This window comes from Lepisosteus platostomus, chromosome 6 (assembly GCF_059453375.1).
Source record: "Lepisosteus platostomus isolate fLepPlt1 chromosome 6, fLepPlt1.hap1, whole genome shotgun sequence".
Lineage (NCBI taxonomy): Eukaryota > Metazoa > Chordata > Actinopteri > Semionotiformes > Lepisosteidae > Lepisosteus > Lepisosteus platostomus.
Genome location: NC_142616.1, coordinates 3,819,994 through 3,839,532, shown reverse-complemented (window position 1 = coordinate 3,839,532; position 19,539 = coordinate 3,819,994). Strand labels below are relative to the sequence as shown.

Here is a 19,539-nt window from a genome sequence, read left to right as displayed (position 1 = left end):
ACACAGAAGACATGATGGCTGGATTAATACCCTCATTCATTTCTTTCTTTTTTAATTCTATAATGTTAGCATGCCCAGAGGGGTTGGGCAGCCAGTTGACCTTGGACCCCCAGAGGATTTTTTTTCTCCTTGCTCTTTTCTGTTCTGTGTTCACAACTTGAGGGTCACTTGCTATGTTAAGCACCTGGGGGCAACCTTGTTGTGAAAGGCACTATATAAAAATACCTTGAAATGAATGGACTATTCTGTCAAGGTGAACAACACGAGTGCTTGTGCCTAGTGCTCTGCTGCTCTAAAATGATAGATTATACGGTCGCATCGCCACCGCCGCCGCCGCCAACCTGATTCTCTCAAAGTTATCGCTCTCAGGCTCTACTGCAGCACCCCTGAGCGTTACATGATTAAGCGGTGTGGACGTCATCTCTGTTTAATTTCGTTTAAACTCGTCTGGATCATTCTGAATTGATTTCGTCATGTGTACCCGTTCTTTCTATCTCGAGATGTTAGATGTTCTCTGGTTTGGATTGTATTTCTTCTGTTACCGTTTATGCAGAAAGTTAAGAAAAAGACCGTTAGCGGTGGTGGTGGCGAGGGCGCAGACCCCCCTGAACCCCGAAAACGCTACATCATTATATGGCTCTGCGGCTCAGGACCTGCGCCTCCTTCAGGTGTGAAGTTCACAGCTGATAAAAGGAAGAGGAGCTGTTACCTGTAGAAATTCCTTAACTTCCTTCATGTTGTCCTCAAAGACAAACTGCAGGCAGCACAGATAAAAAGACCATTACCTTTGCTGACTGCCCTGTCTTTCTCACACCTGAAGATGCTCCACAGCCGGGGCTGGAGGGAAACAGGGGTGTTCGGGGGAGGTGTGTCCCCCAGCTCCGAGACCCTCTTACAAACTGCAGGGCCACGCCGCTGACGACACGCAGGGCCCCTTTGACGCAGAAGAGCTACAGCAGGGAAACCGGCCGGCCGAGCGCGTCTCTTTCCGGACTCTGGGCAGACGGCACAATCCGGGGAGGAGTGAGGAAAACAGGGGGAAAGAGGCAGGCAGGGGGCTGGAGGGAAACAGGGGCGTGTCCACGGTGCGCTGGTGTTCGGGGGAGGTGTGTCCGAGGCAAACTGTCCAAGGGAGTCCGAGGTGAATCCATGAGTGTAGCAATAGTCCAAGACCGGGCGATCCATCCTGACAGACGAACAGAGTTACAAGCCGGAGCGGGATCTGGCGGAGGGTCGGGGGAATAAAAGGGGGTCACGGGGCCAGACGCTCCCTCATCCCGGACCCAGAAGATCAGGACACCGTGATGAAGCCTGTGCCGCTGAGTCGCTCCTGGACTTCCGGGTGTCCATCTTCCACAGCTGAGCCCAGACTGGCAGGAACGCCTGGCTTGTATAGCAGGGGGGGCAGGAACCGGAGGCAGGTGCAGGAGATCAACACTAAACTAGGAAGGGCTGGAGCCTCCTTAAGAGGAGGGGTTTACGAGCGTGACAGGTGTTTGTATTAAGGATTCCATTTGCTTGTGGTTCTCTTCCTAAAAGAGGGAACTTGCTTGTGTTTTAGGATGCCTTTGTTGTAAAAGACTTGAGGACAAAATCCTGGCTTTTCTCAGGAGTACAGCCCTGAGATTCCAATTGGTTGTGACCAGACGACCTCTGAAAACGACACACTGAACACCAGTGAATCTCAGCTGCAGGAGATTCAGGAGGGACTTACTGTATCCAGACTGATTAACTTCTCAGAGGTGTTGACAAGAAAGTGGGTTTCCAGCAAAGCACAGGAGTACTGCTTTACACAAACAGTGGTGGGAGTGTGAAACAGGTTCCACAACCCCTTAGAGTAACATGAGATGAGATGATCAGACTAATGAGTTTCTAGTAATTATCAGACACGCGGGGTGTTGTCAGTCCCTGTGGACGGAAGGAGAGCTGCTGCACACAGAGATCCGGGGCTCGCTGTTGCGCTGGGTGGATGGAGATCACAATCACACCCACATGACACTGCCCTGTCCATCTGCTCCTCTAGCGTCTCTCGGGGGAGAGATGAGCTCGTGATGCTCTGCAGCTCTCCGCAGGTCTGTACGGCTCACAGGGGGGTCACTGCGCAGGTGAAGCACGAAGCCCTGGACGTACCCTGCTGGCCCACACGCTGCAGGGCAGAGCCAGACAGCAGGCTGGGCTCACTGGCCTGGAGAGAGAGACACAGCAGGCTGGACTGCTCGCAGTAAGAGCTTACACCCGGACAGTGAAATCCTCTGCACCATGTGGAGCTGTGACAACCCTCTGTCAAACACAGCTGGAGGGAGATCCTGGAGCTAAATAACTCCCAACGATTAAACAGCTGGATGGGCCAGCTGGCCTCCTCTTGTCTGTCACCATCATGCTGTGATCTTCTCATGCTGTGTGAGTGAGTTAGTATTTTATTGTTTTGATTATTGGGAACACAAACAACTGGATTGACTTCACCTGAGCAGCTACTGACATCAACGTTTATTAAAAAAACTTCTTTCTGTCAGGCTGAGTCAAAAATTACACAGAAATTCACTTCTCTTACAACCCCACATCTTCCCCAAACAACAACCACCAAAGCCGTTTCATAACTGCAGTTCTAAACCACTCCCCCTGACAACCCTAATCACACCCCTAACAACCACATCCCCTAATAATCACACCCCTGCAGCTCTGTGCAGATCCAGGAAGTGAAACTCAGAGATCAATTTTGTTTCACTAGAAACAGCCTCACTGCAGCTCCTTCTCTACTGCTCCTCTCTGTGCAGTTTCTACTTGTCAGAAAAATGGCAGAAGGCAGTATTTCAGTTTCTCAGGACCAGTTCAGCTGTTCAGTGTGTCTGGATTTGCTGAAGGATCCAGTGGCTCTGCTCTGTGGACACAGTTACTGTATGGGCTGTATTAAGAACTGCTGGGATCAGGAAGATCAGACTGGGATCTACAGCTGCCCCCAGTGCAGACAGACCTTCACTCCAAGACCTGATCTTCACAGAAACACCATCCTGGCTGAAGTGGTGGAGAAACTGAAGGAGACAGGGCTCAGTGGCCCTCCTCCTGCTCACAGTCCTGCTGGCCCTGGAGATGTGCTGTGTGATGTCTGCACTGGGAGACAGAGGGGAGCTGTGAAATCCTGTCTGGTGTGTCTGGCCTCTTACTGTCAGACTCACCTCAATCTACACAATGAGCTCCACCCTGGACACAGACAGGAGCTGGCTGATGCCACAGGACAACTGCAGGAGAAAATCTGCTCCACTCATGACAAACTGCTGGAGTTCTATTGCCATACTGATGAGAAGTGTGTTTGTTATCTTTGTGTAATGGATGAACACAGAGGCCATGATACTGTCTCAGCTGCAGCAGGAAGGACTGAGAAACAGGTGAGGACTTTGTGTCTGTTCATAAAGTGTCTAGTACAAAATGTAAAAAGGATATTTAGGATATTTGGGGGCTTTAAGTGATCTCTGGACTGTATTTACTGTATCTGTAATGCTGGATCTCCACTGTTGAGTCCTGCTCATGTACTCAGCTGTGACCCACACTGGTTGTGTCTCTGAAGTGTCTCCTGTTCTTCTGTCTGTTGCTCATTATCTCCTCCTCCTCTCCTTCACTGTTTCCCTCTTTACTGTCCTCATGTAGCACCGTACAACTTCACAGCACACTCAACACCTCTAGAACAGACTGCACCCACATTAATGCACAGCACACTCAACACCTCTAGAACAGACTGCACCCTCATTAATGCACAGCATACTCAACACCTCTAGAACAGATTGCACCCTCATTAATGCACAACACACTCAACCCCTCTAGAGGAGTCTGCACCCTCATTAATTAGGTTTTGCTTTAATTTCAGCACAATAGTATTATTATTTATAATAATAAACTCTATTTTTATATGATAGATTTAAAATGGCTTCTCAAAGCACTTTACAGAACACAAAAGGTAGAAGGTAGAAGGGGGTTTTGGAAAACAGTATAAAAGCAAAGAAGCAGAAACAGACCCAGTTACTTTAAAACCCTTCTGAAACAGAAGATTTTGAGTCTGGATTTGAAAGAGCTCAGGGAAGGTGACTCTATGATACCCATAAAGATGAAAGAGTTGACCAGCTTTTCAGCAACAATTAGATATAACATAGGACGCAGCCTGGCAGTATTTCTGAGGTGGAAGAATGATGTTTTGATAATTTGTTGAATATGTCATCCTGGATCAGATATCACCCCCAAGTTCTTCAATTGTGACTGTGACTCCAGTACAGTGTCATCCACAGATAAGGATACTGCATTGTTGTGCCAAGAAGCATGACTTCTGTCTTGTCGCAGTTTAAATGAAGGAAATTGTGAGTCATCCATGTGTTTATTTCAGAGAAGATATTAGAGAAGAGACATGTCAGTGTCAGTTTAGTATGGATATACTGTACTGTAGATTTGAGTATCATCAGAACTCATACATGCTGAAGGGTAGGGGCCCAGTGTCAACCCCTGAGGAAGACCAGACTTAATGAGTCCAATTTCAGAGCTACAATCACCAAGATAGACAAAGTGAAAGTGATCAGTGAGGTAAGACTGGAACCATTGAAGAGCAGTGTCAGAAACTCCAAACACCGTCTCAAGATAAGAAAGTGAGAGGTCATGGCTGACAGTGTCGAAAGCAGCACTGAGCTCAGTAAGAATGAGGACTGAAAGAGAACGAGAATCAGAAGCCGTTAGAAGATCGTTAGTGACTTTGACCAGGGCACTTTCTGTGCTGTGAAGTTGTCTGAAACCATATTGGAGTTCAAAGAGGATTATTTAACTGAAGTCTAACAGCACACTGTAAACTTTCTGCATGAAAAGGTAATGAAAAGGTATGAAAGTTGGAGAGAGGGTGAAAGTTGTTCAGGCTGTCCAGAGCCATGATTCTCTTTCTCACACAGGGGTAACAGCAGCAGCTGTGAAGCCACTGGTACCACATCAGTGCTCAAGGATTCATTTATTATACTGAGGACTATGGGGCAGAAAGCAGAGAAACAGGATTGAAATAAAGTCCTGGGAAGGGGATCTAATAGGCAGGTGGTGGATCTCAGACACATAAACCAGTTAACTGTGGTATAATACCTTCACCTGCTTTATTAAATATAAGACTCACGCTGGGCTCTGCTGGAGTCAATCTGACACAGAACATGTTTCCTTTTGTCCTCTGAAATGATCTGAATTTTCCCAGAAGCAGACAGGATGTGAGATGTGGTCGGACACAGGGTCTGCCTGGTCCAGAACCTCATCCAGCGGTCAAGCACGTCAGCCACAGGGTCTCCTCTGACCACTCAGAGAAACTAGTGGCAACAAGGCTCATCAGCACTGCTGTAGTCCTCTGTTTTGAGATGCCGAGAGCAGTCAGGACACTAGTGTATATTGAGATGAATGAAATCTGAAATCTCTAGATTATGAAAGAACAAGTAATAGGTTTATTTTTCTTCAGGTGTGAGAAGGCTCCACGGCCGAAACGTTGTGTTTTCTTTCTTCTTTTTTTCAGTATGGAATAAACCTATTGCTTGTTCCTTTGCAGCCTACGCATGCTGACGCAGCTCCCCACCTGAACTATCTCTAGATGATGTTTTATATATCATTTGAAACACAATTGTCTTCTTTTTACATTTCACCTCACATACAGATGTGCAGACCCAGGTGTCAGGTGTCTGCTGCGCTGCACACGCTGCCAGTGTTGATTAGACATGAAACAGGAGCATGTCAGACAGGACCAGGAAACACATCTCGTGTGGATAAGACATCAGGGATACAGAGTGTGGGTTTCCCAGGGTGACTCTAAGGGGTGTCTCTGTGATGTGATTCTCTTACAGCAGAAATGTCCTGAGTGTCTCTGTTTCTCCACAGAAGCAGCTGGGGGAGACACAGACACAAACCCAGCAGAGACTCCAGGAGAGAGAGAAGGAGCTGCATAAGCTGAGACAGGCTGTGGATTCACTCAGAGTGGGTATTCACCAGATGAGTGGACACACAGACACACATTGCACAGCTGGACACTGGACAGTACCCTTTGGAAACAGAGCATACAGCATAATGTAGTTTGAGTGTTTTCCTGTGTTATAATCCACTGTGTGTCTCCTCCCTCAGAGCTCTGCAGGCACAGCAGTACAGGACACTGACAGGATCTTTAGTGAGCTGATCCGCTCCATTGAGAGAACACGCTCTGAGGTCACACAGCTGATCAGAGCTCAAGAGAGGGCTGCAGTGAGTCAGGCTGAAGGACTTCTAGAGCGACTGGAGAAGGAGATCACTGAGCTGAAGAGGAGAGACACTGAGCTGAACCAGCTCTCACACACAGAGGATCACATACATTTCCTCCAGGTAACATCACTGCTCTGTGACTCTGCAGTACAGAAGGGTGTCTCTCACACAGAGCTGCTCCTGGCTTCTCCCCAGGAATGTGTGCTGTGTTTGATTGGAAACTCTCAATTTTCTGCTGCAGAATTTCCAGTCTGTATGTGTCCCCCCTGGAGCTGGAGACTCACCCAGCATCCCTGTCAGTCCACACTTCTCTCCTGAGGCAGTGAGGAGAGCTGTCTCTGGACTGAAAGAGCGACTGGAGGATCTCTGCAAGAAGGAATCAAGAAAGATTTCCATTAAAGGTTAGTAGAGAAACACACTGATGTCTTTCTGGACAGCTTATATATTTCCTGTTTTTCTCTTATATTGTCAATGAATTTTTTGTGCAGTGACTGTATTTATCAGAGCAGCTTATCAGTCAATGATTCAAATTCTAGGTGAAATGTCTTAAAATCTCCAGTCTCACAAATCTTTATGACAGTAAGTGTGTTGTTATATTGTGCTGTATATAGTTTAACAGGAACGTTTTAATAGGGGCTACAGTCCCAGTCCAGTAGAACATGTTATTCCTGTTACTCTGTTACTGCAGCCCTGATGAGACATTTCTCTGTGTGTCTCCCCAGTGACTGAAGTCTACAGTCTGCTGACTCCAGAGCCCGGGTCCAGAGCAGAGCTTTTACACTGTGAGTCTTTCACAACAGTTCCCCTCTGAAATATACCTGGAGCTCAAACACACAGCAGGAACAGTGATACAGAAACTGATACACACTCTGACACACACACTGATTCACACTCTGATACATGCTGATACACGTCTGAATTCAGAAAATCAAGCTTGCAGACAGTCACTCTGTGTGGATCAGAGACACACTGTGTCAAACACACAGATGGACACAGAAGTTCCAGTGGGTGTAGTTTATTTAAGAAAATGCACTTTATTACAACAATGTGCAGCGCACAGTGCTTACAGAGAATACAATTCTGACAACAACTCTTCTACAGAATTTAAATCGTCTCAAAAAGAGTGATTGTCCATTATCAATCATTCTATTTTGCAAGTCGTCAGTGAGGCTGGTTCACACAATAAGAGCCCCTCCAAGCCTCCTGGGTGTTATCACTGGCTACAGTCCTGGCTCTGAAACTGTGATTGTCCATTTTTCAACAGGAGTACCAAGGAACAGTTTATCTGGGATTTCTTCAGCCCTCAGTACTGTCCAGTGCTCTTTTGCTCTGATGAAACAGTTCAGCAGTTCAGGAGACATATAGAAACCAATGCTCTCAGGCAGCGGACGTGGGGCGACCTGGTGCTAGGCGGGTCTCAGGACATCCGAACGTCAATCCTGAGCCAAGGGGAATAAGAGACCCGGAAATATATATCCCCAGAGAGAGAGACACCGGAAGGACAGCAAAGCACAGGAAACTAGGGAAAGGACAGAGTAGGAGCTCCCTCTGGCTGCAGAGGCCATGACAGTACCCCCTCCCCTTCATGGGCGGCTCCTGACGCCCATACAAATAAGCGAGCTGCACAGCACTGGGGGGAGGTAAAACCTCATTTAACTGAAAGGAAACCTCCGGGAGTCCACGGCTGAGAGCTACCCCTCCTCCAGGGTAGAAACCTTTATTGGGTAGCGGAAGGGGGGGCTGGGGTAGTGCTCCGGAGACATAAAACAAAAAAAAGACAAGTAAACAAGCACAAACAACGACAGAAATAAACCTGGGAGACCAGGGTAACAAACCACAATAAACAGATCGGAACCAAGAGTTCTACAACACAGGGGACAGGGGGACCAGAGAGAAGGGGAAACCAGGAAGTGAAAAAAGCAAAACACCAGGCAGAAACAAACAAAAGGACAAAAACCCAGGAAAATTACAGCAGACTGGGCAATAGGCACATTCAACATTCTATCACTGATATCGGAGTGGACAACCCGAGGAAAGCCAGGCACACGGCCTGCTCACAGGCACAGGAGTCGGAAAAAGAATCTCGCGATTAGAATAGGAGAGCTGAGAGAAAAAAAAAGCCCAGAGGAAAAAAACTGTGGAAAAACAAAAAAGCGCCGCTCTCAGGGTCAGTAGGAGGCTCAGCATTCTGTCACAGATGTCGGAAGGGACAAATCGTGGAGAGGCAGGAGAGTGAAAAAGACCCTATGCGTTGTGGTGGAACAGGGGTTAGCCTGGGCTCAGCTGTTCAGGAGTCGTATAGAAACCAATGTCCTCAGGCAGCAGACGTGGGGCGACCTGGTGCTGGGCGGGTCTCAGGACATCCGAACGTCAATGATGAGCGAAGGGGAATGAGAGACCTGGACATATACTGTATATCCCCAGAGACAGAGACACCGGAAGGACAGCAAAGCACAAGGAACTGGGGACAGGACAGAGTAGGAGCACCCTTTGGCTGCAGAGGGCATGACACCTCTCTGGTCACCAGCTCTGGTGCACAGTCATCCAGCTGAGGGCCTTCAGCTTGTTGTCTAGTCCTCTGGGTTGAGTCTTTACTGAGGTCTCCCATGGGATCGTCAGCCCCTCCCCGGTGACCTGTAGGATCATCTGTCTCTCCCTGGTGACTAGTTCCTCCTTTCTCTTCCTTGTATAGTTACTTTTGTTGGTACAGAGCTCTGGCTGTCTCATGGCCTCATACCTCCTAGTAGGTCTTCGGTCAGTTTTCTGCTTTAGGACTAGTGTTTGACACCAGATCAGATGCTTCATTGGGAGGGAGAACCACAGCCTGACAAAGTACTGAGAATTGTGACTGATGGGGTCCAGCCCCTAGTGACAGAGGTTGCAGAAGAAGATGCAGTGGAGTTTCAGGGGGAATTCGGCACATCTCTCCCCCTTCCCCACTGTCTGGCACATCTGGTTCCTTGTGATGTACTCGTACCTGTTCCACCATCCCTTGCAGCGCTTGTCTGAGTCTGGCTGACAGAGGGTACACCACGACCAGGTCAGCTAAAGCCAGCAGGGTGTCTGCCTTCAGCACCATCACTTTCCCCATGAGAGTCAGCGTGCGAGTCTTCCACAGGCCCAGTTACACGTTGACCTTGACGGTCCTCTCTGTCCAGTTTATGTTCTTGTTGTCCTGGCTCTGGAATGAAACCACCAGTATCATTAGGGGCTCCATGCAAAGCTTGAGACCTTCTGGCGGCATGTTCCTGTCCCTCCAGGGTCCAAAGAGCTTGCCCTTGCTCCTTCAGTTTTTCAGCCTCAAGTCTGAGGCTCTGCAGTTCTTCTCCCTAACCTGCAGCCCACTCTGCAACCCCCTGTCTGAAATCAGGAACAGCGTCATGTGTACTGGGAGATCTTGAGGACTTCCCCTGTGCCTCTGCCTACAGCTCTGTAATGAGAACATAGAGAAGAGGTGAAAGAGGACACCCTTGTCCTACTCCAGATTCCTGGGGGATTAAATCCCAAAGATGTCTGTTCATGTTGACCCTACTGCTTACTTCAGAGTACAGTATCTCTGTCCAGCAGCTGAAACCTTCTCAGAATCTGAAGTGCTCCAGCCCTCTGAACAGATAGCTGTGGTTTACAGTGTCGAAGGCTTTCTCCTGGTCCAGGATCACCACCATCTTGGGCACGTTCTGGTCCTCGGCCCAGGTGATGGCATCTCTGGTGAGCTGGAGGTTCCAGCTGACTTATCACCCTCCCACCCCACATATCTGGTGGCTGTTGATGAAGTGGGGCAGGGTGGTCCTCAATCTAATGGCCAGTAGCTTGGACACGATCTTCATGTCCATGCAGAGCATCTTTTGAACCCCTCGTGAAGTGCTGAGAGATGACACCTTCCCTCATCCTGTGTCCAAGCTTTTTGCTGATGGAACAGCTCTTGTTCCACCTCCACCAGGTCTGCCACTGGGGTGTCCCAGAAGCAGGTGTAGAATTCCTTGGGAAGTCCGTCTTGCCACAGCCCTTTGCCATTCTCCATCTGTCAGAATGTGTCAGAGTCTGAGACCCTGGATTTGTGAATAACTGGAATATTCAGGAGCAGAGTGTAACGAACAGTTCTTTCCGGACCCTATGCGGACGACACAGTCCGACGGAGTGGGGGAACACTAGGGAAACGTCATGCAGGAATACGGGGCAGAAGACAGGGGGGCGTGTCCAAGGTGCGCTGGGAGGTGTGGCCGAGGCGAACAATCCGAGAGAGTAGTCCTTTGGGAATATCCAAAACACAAGGGTAAATCCAAAACCAGAAGATCCATCAGAAGAAGGGATTAAAAACCACGAAGGCCGGGTCGGAACCGGCGGACGGGGAACAGGAACGGGAACGGGAACGGGAACAGAGGTTAAAACCTTAACGGGACCAGGCGCTTCCTGATCCCGGACTCGCACGATATGGAAATCAGATGCAGAGCCCGGAAGAGCGTCAGCGCCTGGCTTTTAAGGTGGGCAGGGAATGGGAAACAGGTGCAGAGAATGAAGTCTTACGTGAAAGGGCTGGAGCACCCTTAAGGAGGGGGAACTAATATCATGACAAGAGCCAGTCTCACAATAATGATGGTATGATGACAGTGCTCTTCCCCTGCAGCTTCACAGACACACAGCCTCTTGTGAGAGGCAGCAGTGGGACTCTGGTACAGGGGCTCCTCTGGGGCCTGTAGGCCTCTCTCTTGTCTGAGAAATGGCTGCTTCTCTTCACATGTCAACCAGGCTGATGGGTCAGCAGGAAGAAAGAGTCAAGACTTGATCTGTCTGAACAAACAGAGCGATAGGAAAACCCAACATCATTTGTTCTTGATATCCTGCCAAAATAAGAATGTCTTAGGTTATTGTTGGTCAGTCACTAAATCTTTAAGCACAAAAACCTCAAACGCTTTTAGACTACAGTCTGCAGAAATCAAATACACTTGAATTGGGAATTACACAGTAAAATGCAGGAGAGGTATAAGTTGAAGGGGGAAGAAACAGTATTTCTGTGTATTTTGCGCAGATGACTGCGAAGAGATAGGGGAATGACAGACAAAAAGAAAAAGAATTCAGGACGACACACAACCCGTTACACAGTTTGTTCATTGCTGGCTTGCTGTTTACTGGGACCAACAGTAACAGGAAGCCAACAGCAGGTATAAGTCATCGTAAATGTATTCTGTTCAGTGTTGAAAGAGTGAGCAAACACTCTGTACAGGACATGTTTCTGCAGTTTCACATCAAGAAGAACAGATGTTTGGAAAGCTGTGTCAATTCTACTTGTCACAGAAATGGTAAAAATGACACACGTTTAAGATCAAGATCTCTTTATTTGCCATATACAATCTCTTGGATTAGGAATTCATCTTTTCACATACAGGACCCCAGCTTGCTCTCCATGAGACACAGACACACAGACAGAGAGAAGCTTGGGGTCACAGTACAGCCTGTTTTCCTCAGAGCAGCTCAGACATGTCAGAGTCAGGTGCTCATGGTTAGTTTAAGAGGGGTATTTACTGGGACTGTAGGGCTCCTCTTACTGGCCAGGGGTAATAAGTTTGGCGTCTTTCTCTTCAGCCCAGCTGGTGTTCTCACATGGTCCTGGTCATTAGGAGACCCAGTGGTGTGTTTCACTAAGAATGACACTGGAGTGTCAATATTATTTCACTAGTCCCACCAGAGTGAGTGTGAGAGAGGTTTAAAAAGAAAGGGGAGCAAAAACCTGTTTAAAAACACAATGGAAGAGATTCTATTAAAAAATGAACAAGGAAACGGAATACTGGAAGTAACAAATGAGGTTTAATTCTACTGCATGAAGACTTCAAAGGAGAAATGTTGCATATTTTTCTGTCTTACATTACTTTGCAGCATAGAATTAGCTTCTTCTTTTTCTTTTGCAACCTGCAACAGCTTATACAGCTCTCCCACTCTACACAAATAAGTAGAAGATTATGTTTGAAATATTTGACATATTTCCCACACCATAAACCTATTCACTTTCCTTAAAGGACATTTTTCTCTTCATAAATAATAGCTTGCATCTTGTTTTACATTCAGGTTTTTCTGAAATATTCTGTGTTTGGGATAGCAGATATTTTAATGTATTAAAATTAGGTACAATTACCATTTTTTGTAAGATATTATATATCATTTATTTATATTCTACACATGTGTACGATGGATGAGGTTGTCTGAGATGTCTTGAAGAATGCATGAGCCATACACAAAAACACAGGAGCGCACTATCTGTGTGTCAGTCTTCCTGGATCAGGCCTGGTGTGGAGATGTGCTCACCATCGAGTGTAACTGGTCATCTCTCACTGTCCAGCTGATGTCCAGAGATCAGGCAGTGTGACCAGTGAGCAGGACATCACTGTATCTCAGGCAGTGATACTGGTCACTGTGGGGACGGGTCACTCAGGCTGTGTGAGAATTGCCAACACTTTCACTCATCTGACTGAACAAGGAACAGTTTTCAGTATCAATGATTGGTCTTTAAATTTGAAATATTCCTCACTGTTGTTAACAGCAGACTGTGTTTATTTCTTATGTCTCTCAATGGCTCAAGCACTAGACTCCAGGGTGTCCTGTGATGTGTCTGTGTGTCTTATTGCCTTGTGCTGCTCAGTCTTATTGAGTGAGACTCCAGTCTTACAGCCACTGCTGCTCACACTCACTGACACTCTGATCCACACTGCAGTGGAGACTGGGGATCCTGAAATGAACTGAACTGACTGCAGACTGTAGGATAAACTCTGCTATAATAACAGGTAAGAAGCAATAAAGGTCTTTAATACAATAAAGATCTACTCTCTCTTTCTGTAGATGCTGTGAAGCGAGCTCCTATCCCTAAATCACGTATGTACACTGTGTAAAACTCTGCTATCTGACAGCACTGACTGTACTGACATCTTATTACCAGTGTGAGACTGTGATTAACAGTGTCTGTATCTCTGTGGTCCAGTGTGTGTCTGTGATTAACAGTGTCTGTATCTCTGTGGTCCAGTGTGTGTCTGTGATTAACAGTGTCTGTGTCTCTGTGGTCCAGTGTGTGACTGTGATTCACAGTGTCTGTATCTCTGTGCTCCAGTGTGTGTCTGTGATTAACAGTGTCTGTATCTCTGTGTTCCAGTGTGTGTCTGTGATTAACAGTGTCTGTATCTCTGTGCTCCAGTGTGTGTCTGTGATTAACAGTGTCTGTATCTCTGTGTTCCAGTGTGTGTCTGTGATTAACAGTGTCTGTATCTCTGTGTTCCAGTGTGTGTCTGTGATTAACAGTGTCTGTATCTCTGTGTTCCAGTGTGTGAATGTGCTTAACAGTGTCTGTATCTCTGTGTTCCAGTGTGTGTCTGTGATTAACAGTGTCTGTATCTCTGTGTTCCTCTATGTGACTGTGATTAACAGTGTCTGTATCTCTGTGTTCCAGTGTGTGACTGTGATTAACAGTGTCTGTATCTCTGTGTTCCAGTGTGTGTCTGTGATTAACAGTGTCTGTATCTCTGTGTTCCAGTGTGTGACTGTGATTCACAGTGTCTGTATCTCTGTGGTCCAGTGTGTGACTGTGATTCACAGTGTCTGTATCTCTGTGTTCCAGTGTGTGGCTGATTAACAGTGTCTGTATCTCTCTGTTGAAGTGTGTGACTGTGAATAACAGTGTCTGTATCTCTGTGCTCCAGTGTGTGTCTGTGATTAACAGTGTCTGTATCTCTGTGTTCCAGTGTGTGGCTGTGATTAACAGTGTCTGTATCTCTGTGTTCCAGTGTGTGTCTGTGATTAACAGTGTCTGTATCTCTGTACTCCAGTGTGTGACTGTGATTAACAGTGTCTGTATCTCTGTGTTCCAGTGTGTGGCTGATTAACAGTGTCTGTATCTCTCTGTTGAAGTGTGTGACTGTGAATAACAGTGTCTGTATCTCTGTGCTCCAGTGTGTGACTGTGATTCACAGTGTCTGTATCTCTGTGGTCCAGTGTGTGACTGTGATTCACAGTGTCTGTATCTCTGTGTTCCAGTGTGTGGCTGATTAACAGTGTCTGTATCTCTCTGTTGAAGTGTGTGACTGTGAATAACAGTGTCTGTATCTCTGTGCTCCAGTGTGTGTCTGTGATTAACAGTGTCTGTATCTCTGTGTTCCAGTGTGTGGCTGTGATTAACAGTGTCTGTATCTCTGTGTTCCAGTGTGTGTCTGTGATTAACAGTGTCTGTATCTCTGTACTCCAGTGTGTGACTGTGATTAACAGTGTCTGTATCTCTGTGTTCCAGTGTGTGGCTGATTAACAGTGTCTGTATCTCTCTGTTGAAGTGTGTGACTGTGAATAACAGTGTCTGTATCTCTGTGCTCCAGTGTGTGTCTGTGATTAACAGTGTCTGTATCTCTGTGTTCCAGTGTGTGACTGTGATTAACAGTGTCTGTATCTCTGTGTTCCAGTGTGTGACTGTGATTAACAGTGTCTGTATCTCTGTGCTCCAGTGTGTGTCTGTGATTAACAGTGTCTGTATCTCTGTGTTTCAGAATGGCAGTGGATCTGCAGTGCTGCAGGTAGGTCTGTCTCCTCTTGATGACACAGGGGCTGTTTTAAGCCCTCGTGTCAGAGGTTATTGAATACACTCTCAGACGATCTCTTTAGTGTTAATTGGTTGTTCCTGTTAGGTAAATAGAAGATGTATTTCAGTGTCATGTCTGTAATGTAGTACATGAAATCCTATTGGGATCCTTAAGAGATCTTCATCTAGTGGCCAGCAGAAAGTTCTTCCAGAGGGGCTGAAGGTGTTCCAAAACTCGTTCTACCCAAAGGCCATGTCCTGTGAGCTCTGCTCACTCCTTTGTCAGTGTCACTCCTTCGTGAGGGTCTTCAGGCTGAATTTTGCAGAGCCTGTGACCCTGGATTTTGAGAATAAATGTGAAATATCAGTGTAAGATAGGGCTGCTTGGGCAATAGGATCCTATGCAGGACTCAAGACAAGAGAATGACACTAAGCAGATATGCTAGGCAAAAACGAAAACCAGGAGGCAGGTGAGTAGGTCGGCACACAGAGAGACAAGCAGGAAGCAACAATCCAAAAAACACTAGGCAAAATCGAATCCAGGAAGCAGGCGAGAAGATCAAAAACGAGGAAGCAGCAATCCAGATCACAAGGCGAAACCGAAAACGAGAGGCAGACTAGGAGATCGAAAACCGGAGAGAAGCAAAAGGTAACCGCGCACTAGGGAGCTCGAAGAGAATCCACAATAGTGAGCGGGGAAGTGAGGAAAAAGGAGAACTAAAATAGAGACGGGAGAGAAAGGTGATTGGCGTTACTTGCGGCGTGAGCTTGTTTTACAGGGTGTGCGCGTGGGAATGTGAGAAGGAAGAGCGGCGCGAGTGGAATCAGCGTAACAATCAGGAGGAATCAGGAGCAGAGCCAGGAACAGTCAGCTGTCCAAATCCTAGGGTACATGACCGTGCAGTGTATAAAAGGGGAGTGAAGGCAGGTCTGGTCAGGCTTGTCTGAAGGCACAAGAGAAGCACTATTTCTCTTAAAGGGCTTTAAAGCTGTTGCTAAATCCTTGGAAGTAGGGTGAGGTTTTTTTTTGCAATATAAGGATTATTTTTGTGTTTTTCTCCATGGTAAGGATTGTTTTCTTTTTGTACAGTTTGTGGCCTTATTCATCTTGTTTGGTGTTTCTTCCCATTTTTGCATTGCTTTTCCAGGGAAACTGTAGCTACACTTTGTCTTTTTCCCACTGTGCTGCGCTAGGAAATCAGACCCTTCCCACTGCCCTCCCTGAGGCTGTGATTGATCTGGAGAATAAACCTGAGAGCTGTGAGCTCTACTGAGACAGGCTGCAGTGATGGGGGTTCAGTAAGAGACTCAGTGGAGTGTTTGTCTCAGAATAGATCAGTCATTTCAACATCAGCTCATTAATCACTACTGTCAGTAGAGATTGGGGTTTTTACCTCAGATTTGGGTTTGTCTTCACAGGGCAGGGGGAGTAAATTTAGCTTCTGTGTTTCCATATCAGACAGGTCTTTATCTCCTTAGTGTGACACAGTGACTGTGTGTCTAAGAATCTATGTGTGAAAAAAACTACTATAACAGATGGGGATATGTAATTTGAATTGAGGGACTATTCCTAGGCCAAGAGTAATACAATAAATAATGTATTTCCTGCCAAAATAAGAAGTTCAGTTACTCATGCCAGCACTGTGAAAGGAAGGAGCAGTAGAGTTTTGAGTTGAGAATTGCCCTCCTCTCAGTACAGGGGGTAATTAATTCCCCAGTGGTGTGTTTCACTAAAAATGACACTGGAGTGTCAATATTATTTCACTAGTCCCACCAGAGTGAGTGTGTACTGGGGTGTTTGCCTGCGATATTGGGGACCTTGTTGCAAACAGGAGTGATCTAGAGGGTGTCTGTGTTTCCAGACTGATAGACTCTCCTGTGGAGTAAGTCAGTGTTTGACACTGTCCTGTTCTACACAGAATAAGTGTGAAATATCAGTGGAAGATGTTGTCATGATGGCTTCAGAGTTGCAGTGTCCAGAAGAGGGCGACCTCTCTCATCACTGAAATAAAGGCGCTCTGAGCCCAGAAATGAATTCAGGTATTAACAATAATTGCTTACACTTATATAGCGCTTTACAGGTAATGGGGACTCCCCTCCACCACCACCAGTGTGTAGCCCCACCTGGATGATGCGACTGCAGCCATAGTGCGCCAGAACACTCCCCACAAATCAGCTCTCAGTGGGGAGGAGAGCAGAGTGATGAGGCCAGTTCAGAGAGGGGGGTTATTAGGAGGCCATGATGGGTATAAGCCAGGGGGAAATTTGGCCAGGACACCAGGGTTACACCTCTACTCTTTTCAAGAAACACCCTGGGATTTTTAATGACCACACAGGACCTAGGTTTTACGTCTCATCCACAGGACAGCGCCTGTTTACAGTATCATGTCCCCATCGCTATACTGGGGAATTAGGACCCACTTAGACTGCAGGGTGAGCACCCCCTGTTGGCCCCACTCACACCTCTTCCAGCAGCAGCCTTAGTTTTTTCCAGGAGGTCTCCCATCCAGGTACTGACCAGGCTCACACCTGCTGAGCTGCAGTGGGCTGCCAGTTGTGAGTTGCAGAGTGATATGGCTGCTGGTGTTTTTATAAATTCATGTAGGTGACTGTGTCAGCCTTTCTAGGCTCCAGGAGTCAAAAAATAAGAGCTGATAAGAATATCTTTGATCTTCACTAGATTGACAGGCAGACAGGTAAAGGGGAGTATTTACTTAGTATTAAGTATTAAGAGTTTACCCTGAAGTATTAAGTATGAGGAGAGTATTAAGTCAGTATTCATTAGTCATGCGAATAAAGCTTCTTGAATCGATTAAAACCCCCATTCGCTCTGGGCATGTATTAGCCCCGCCCCCGTCTGTCAGTGGTCAGAGCTCACTGATTGACAGCTGGTTTGCCCTATCAGAGAGGCGGACAGTGAGTGTGAGCAGTCTGAAGTCAGTATGAGCGCCTCTGTTTCTCTCGTCTTTCTCTCTGGGTTTCTGGATGTGTTATTTCTGCTTTAAATTGAACACTTTTGATATTTCTTCGCATTTTCAAAGTAAGTGGGAAGGCTTTATTATATTTCAGTAAGACTTTTCTTTTGCCATTATATTTTTTTCTGTAAAAACGAGCATTACGCAGTCTTTGAATTCAGCACTTTTTTATTCTGCGTCGTCAGGAAAATGGTCTCAGAGAAGATGAACGAGCTGCTGAACTGGGATTTGAAATAAACCGGTTTAACAGACAGGCTGTCCAGTTTCTTACAGTATACAGGTCGTTGTGGTGGGTTGTGAAGTGTTTGAAAGCGAGTGGTCGGGCTGTAGTTTCTCCTGCAGTCCGGTCGGTCCTGTGTTTATTAATAATGTCGTTTAAAAAAATAAAGTTTCATCGCTGTGAAAACAAGTGTTTGATGTTTGTATTTAGAGGATATTGGGATCACTCCCATGTGTAACACTAGTGAAACAGTGAAGAAGATGTCGTTTCTCTGGAAGGGAAGAGCAGTCATTAGTAATTGACTGGTGTTTCTCTCTCGGTGTGTTTGGGGACAAAGACATTTCACAGTCTGATGGAGTTGAGTTGGACTGTGATCGGCAGGAGCCTGTTGTGATGTTTGTGTTTTATTCCCCAGCTGCTGTGACTCTGGACCCTGATACAGCTCACTGTGGGCTCAGCCTGTCTGAGGATGGGAAGAGAGTGAGACTGGGACAGAGGAAGAGTCTCTCTGACAATCCTCACAGGTTTGATCTCTGGCCCTGTGTCGTGAGCAGGGAGGCCTTCACCTCAGGGAGACACAACTGGGAGGTGGAGGTGAACAACAGCTGGAGAATAGGAGTGACCAGAGAGTCTGCAGAGAGGAAAGGGGGGTTCAGCTTCTCTCCCCAGCAGGGTTACTGGTGTCTGTACTCTTACCAGTCTGATTTCTTTGCTCTCACTGCCCCTCTGACCCCTCTCCCCCTCAGTCTGCAGCCCAGGAAGCTGGGGGTGTGTGTGGATATTGAGGAGAGGAAGGTCTCCTTTTACACAGTGGAGTCCAGAGCTCATGTCTACACTTTCACTGACATGGTCTTCCCTCAGGGTGAGAAGATCTATCCTGTCTTCTATACTGGGGATTCAGATAAAGACCTTGAGCTGCTGCCTGCTGTCAGTGTGGAGATTAAACCCGTCACTGACTCATGAACACAGGCAGACTCTCTCCCAGCTCTCTGTCCACTGCTCACACTGGGAGACTGGTTTACTGACGGGCAGTGAGGTGAGGTCAGAAATATAGTAGTAATTGTAGAAATGATGATGTTGTGTCGTGTTTAATTTTTTTTTATTTACTATAACACATTTAAACGGGGAAAAATAGCATGTACGAGAGAGGGCGAGATAACTCACTACCAGCCAGCTGTACTCCTGACTTGTAAATATCTCTGGAAACCCTGCTGTGTTTTTCTTCTAATTTTTGAGAAAATAAACTTTTAAAAATGAAATCCCGTGTGAGTCTCTCCTGCGCGCGCCGGTGCCTGTGAAGCTGCCAGATCGGGGAGGGACCCGGTGACGTCACCACAGCCTGGAGGAATAGGGACTGTGACGCAGACAGGAAGTGGCTCAGGGTGGTTGTGGGAGTTGTAGTTTATCACCAGCGCTGTGTCTGTGAGCAGCTCCAGCCAGTCTAATACCCGGCTCCCTTTAATACAGGGATACATGACTATATTCGGTATTTTATGTTCGTTTGGGGTTTATTTTTACTGTGGTGGTTTGTGAGAGACGTTTTATTTGATCTCTGATCGTGATCCAGGGAA

General features: G+C 46.8%; 1 protein-coding gene across 1 annotated transcript; it reads left to right on the top strand.

The window, feature by feature from the left end:
- Window positions 1-2,658: 2,658 nt before the first annotated feature.
- LOC148659649 (E3 ubiquitin-protein ligase TRIM39-like) lies at window positions 2,659-19,227 on the top strand. The gene is made up of 8 exons (XM_088637561.1): window positions 2,659-3,383; window positions 5,875-5,970; window positions 6,115-6,348; window positions 6,470-6,629; window positions 6,951-7,010; window positions 13,057-13,089; window positions 14,742-14,768; window positions 18,384-19,227. Exons 1-8 carry the CDS (start codon window positions 2,793-2,795, stop codon window positions 18,929-18,931), a joined length of 1,749 nt encoding a protein of 582 aa, XP_088493687.1. The 5' UTR covers window positions 2,659-2,792; the 3' UTR covers window positions 18,932-19,227.
- The last annotated feature ends 312 nt before the right edge of the window (window positions 19,228-19,539 follow it).

Excerpts from the sequence above, each read along its gene's own strand:
- LOC148659649 (XM_088637561.1), top strand. The coding sequence starts at position 2,793 with ATGGCAGAAGGCAGTATTTCAGTTTCTCAGGACCAGTTCAGCTGTTCA. Across the intron at positions 6,630-6,950 it reads AAGAAAGATTTCCATTAAAG|TGACTGAAGTCTACAGTCTG; the intron begins GTTAGTAGAGAA and ends GTGTCTCCCCAG. Across the intron at positions 13,090-14,741 it reads AGCTCCTATCCCTAAATCAC|AATGGCAGTGGATCTGCAGT; the intron begins GTATGTACACTG and ends TCTGTGTTTCAG.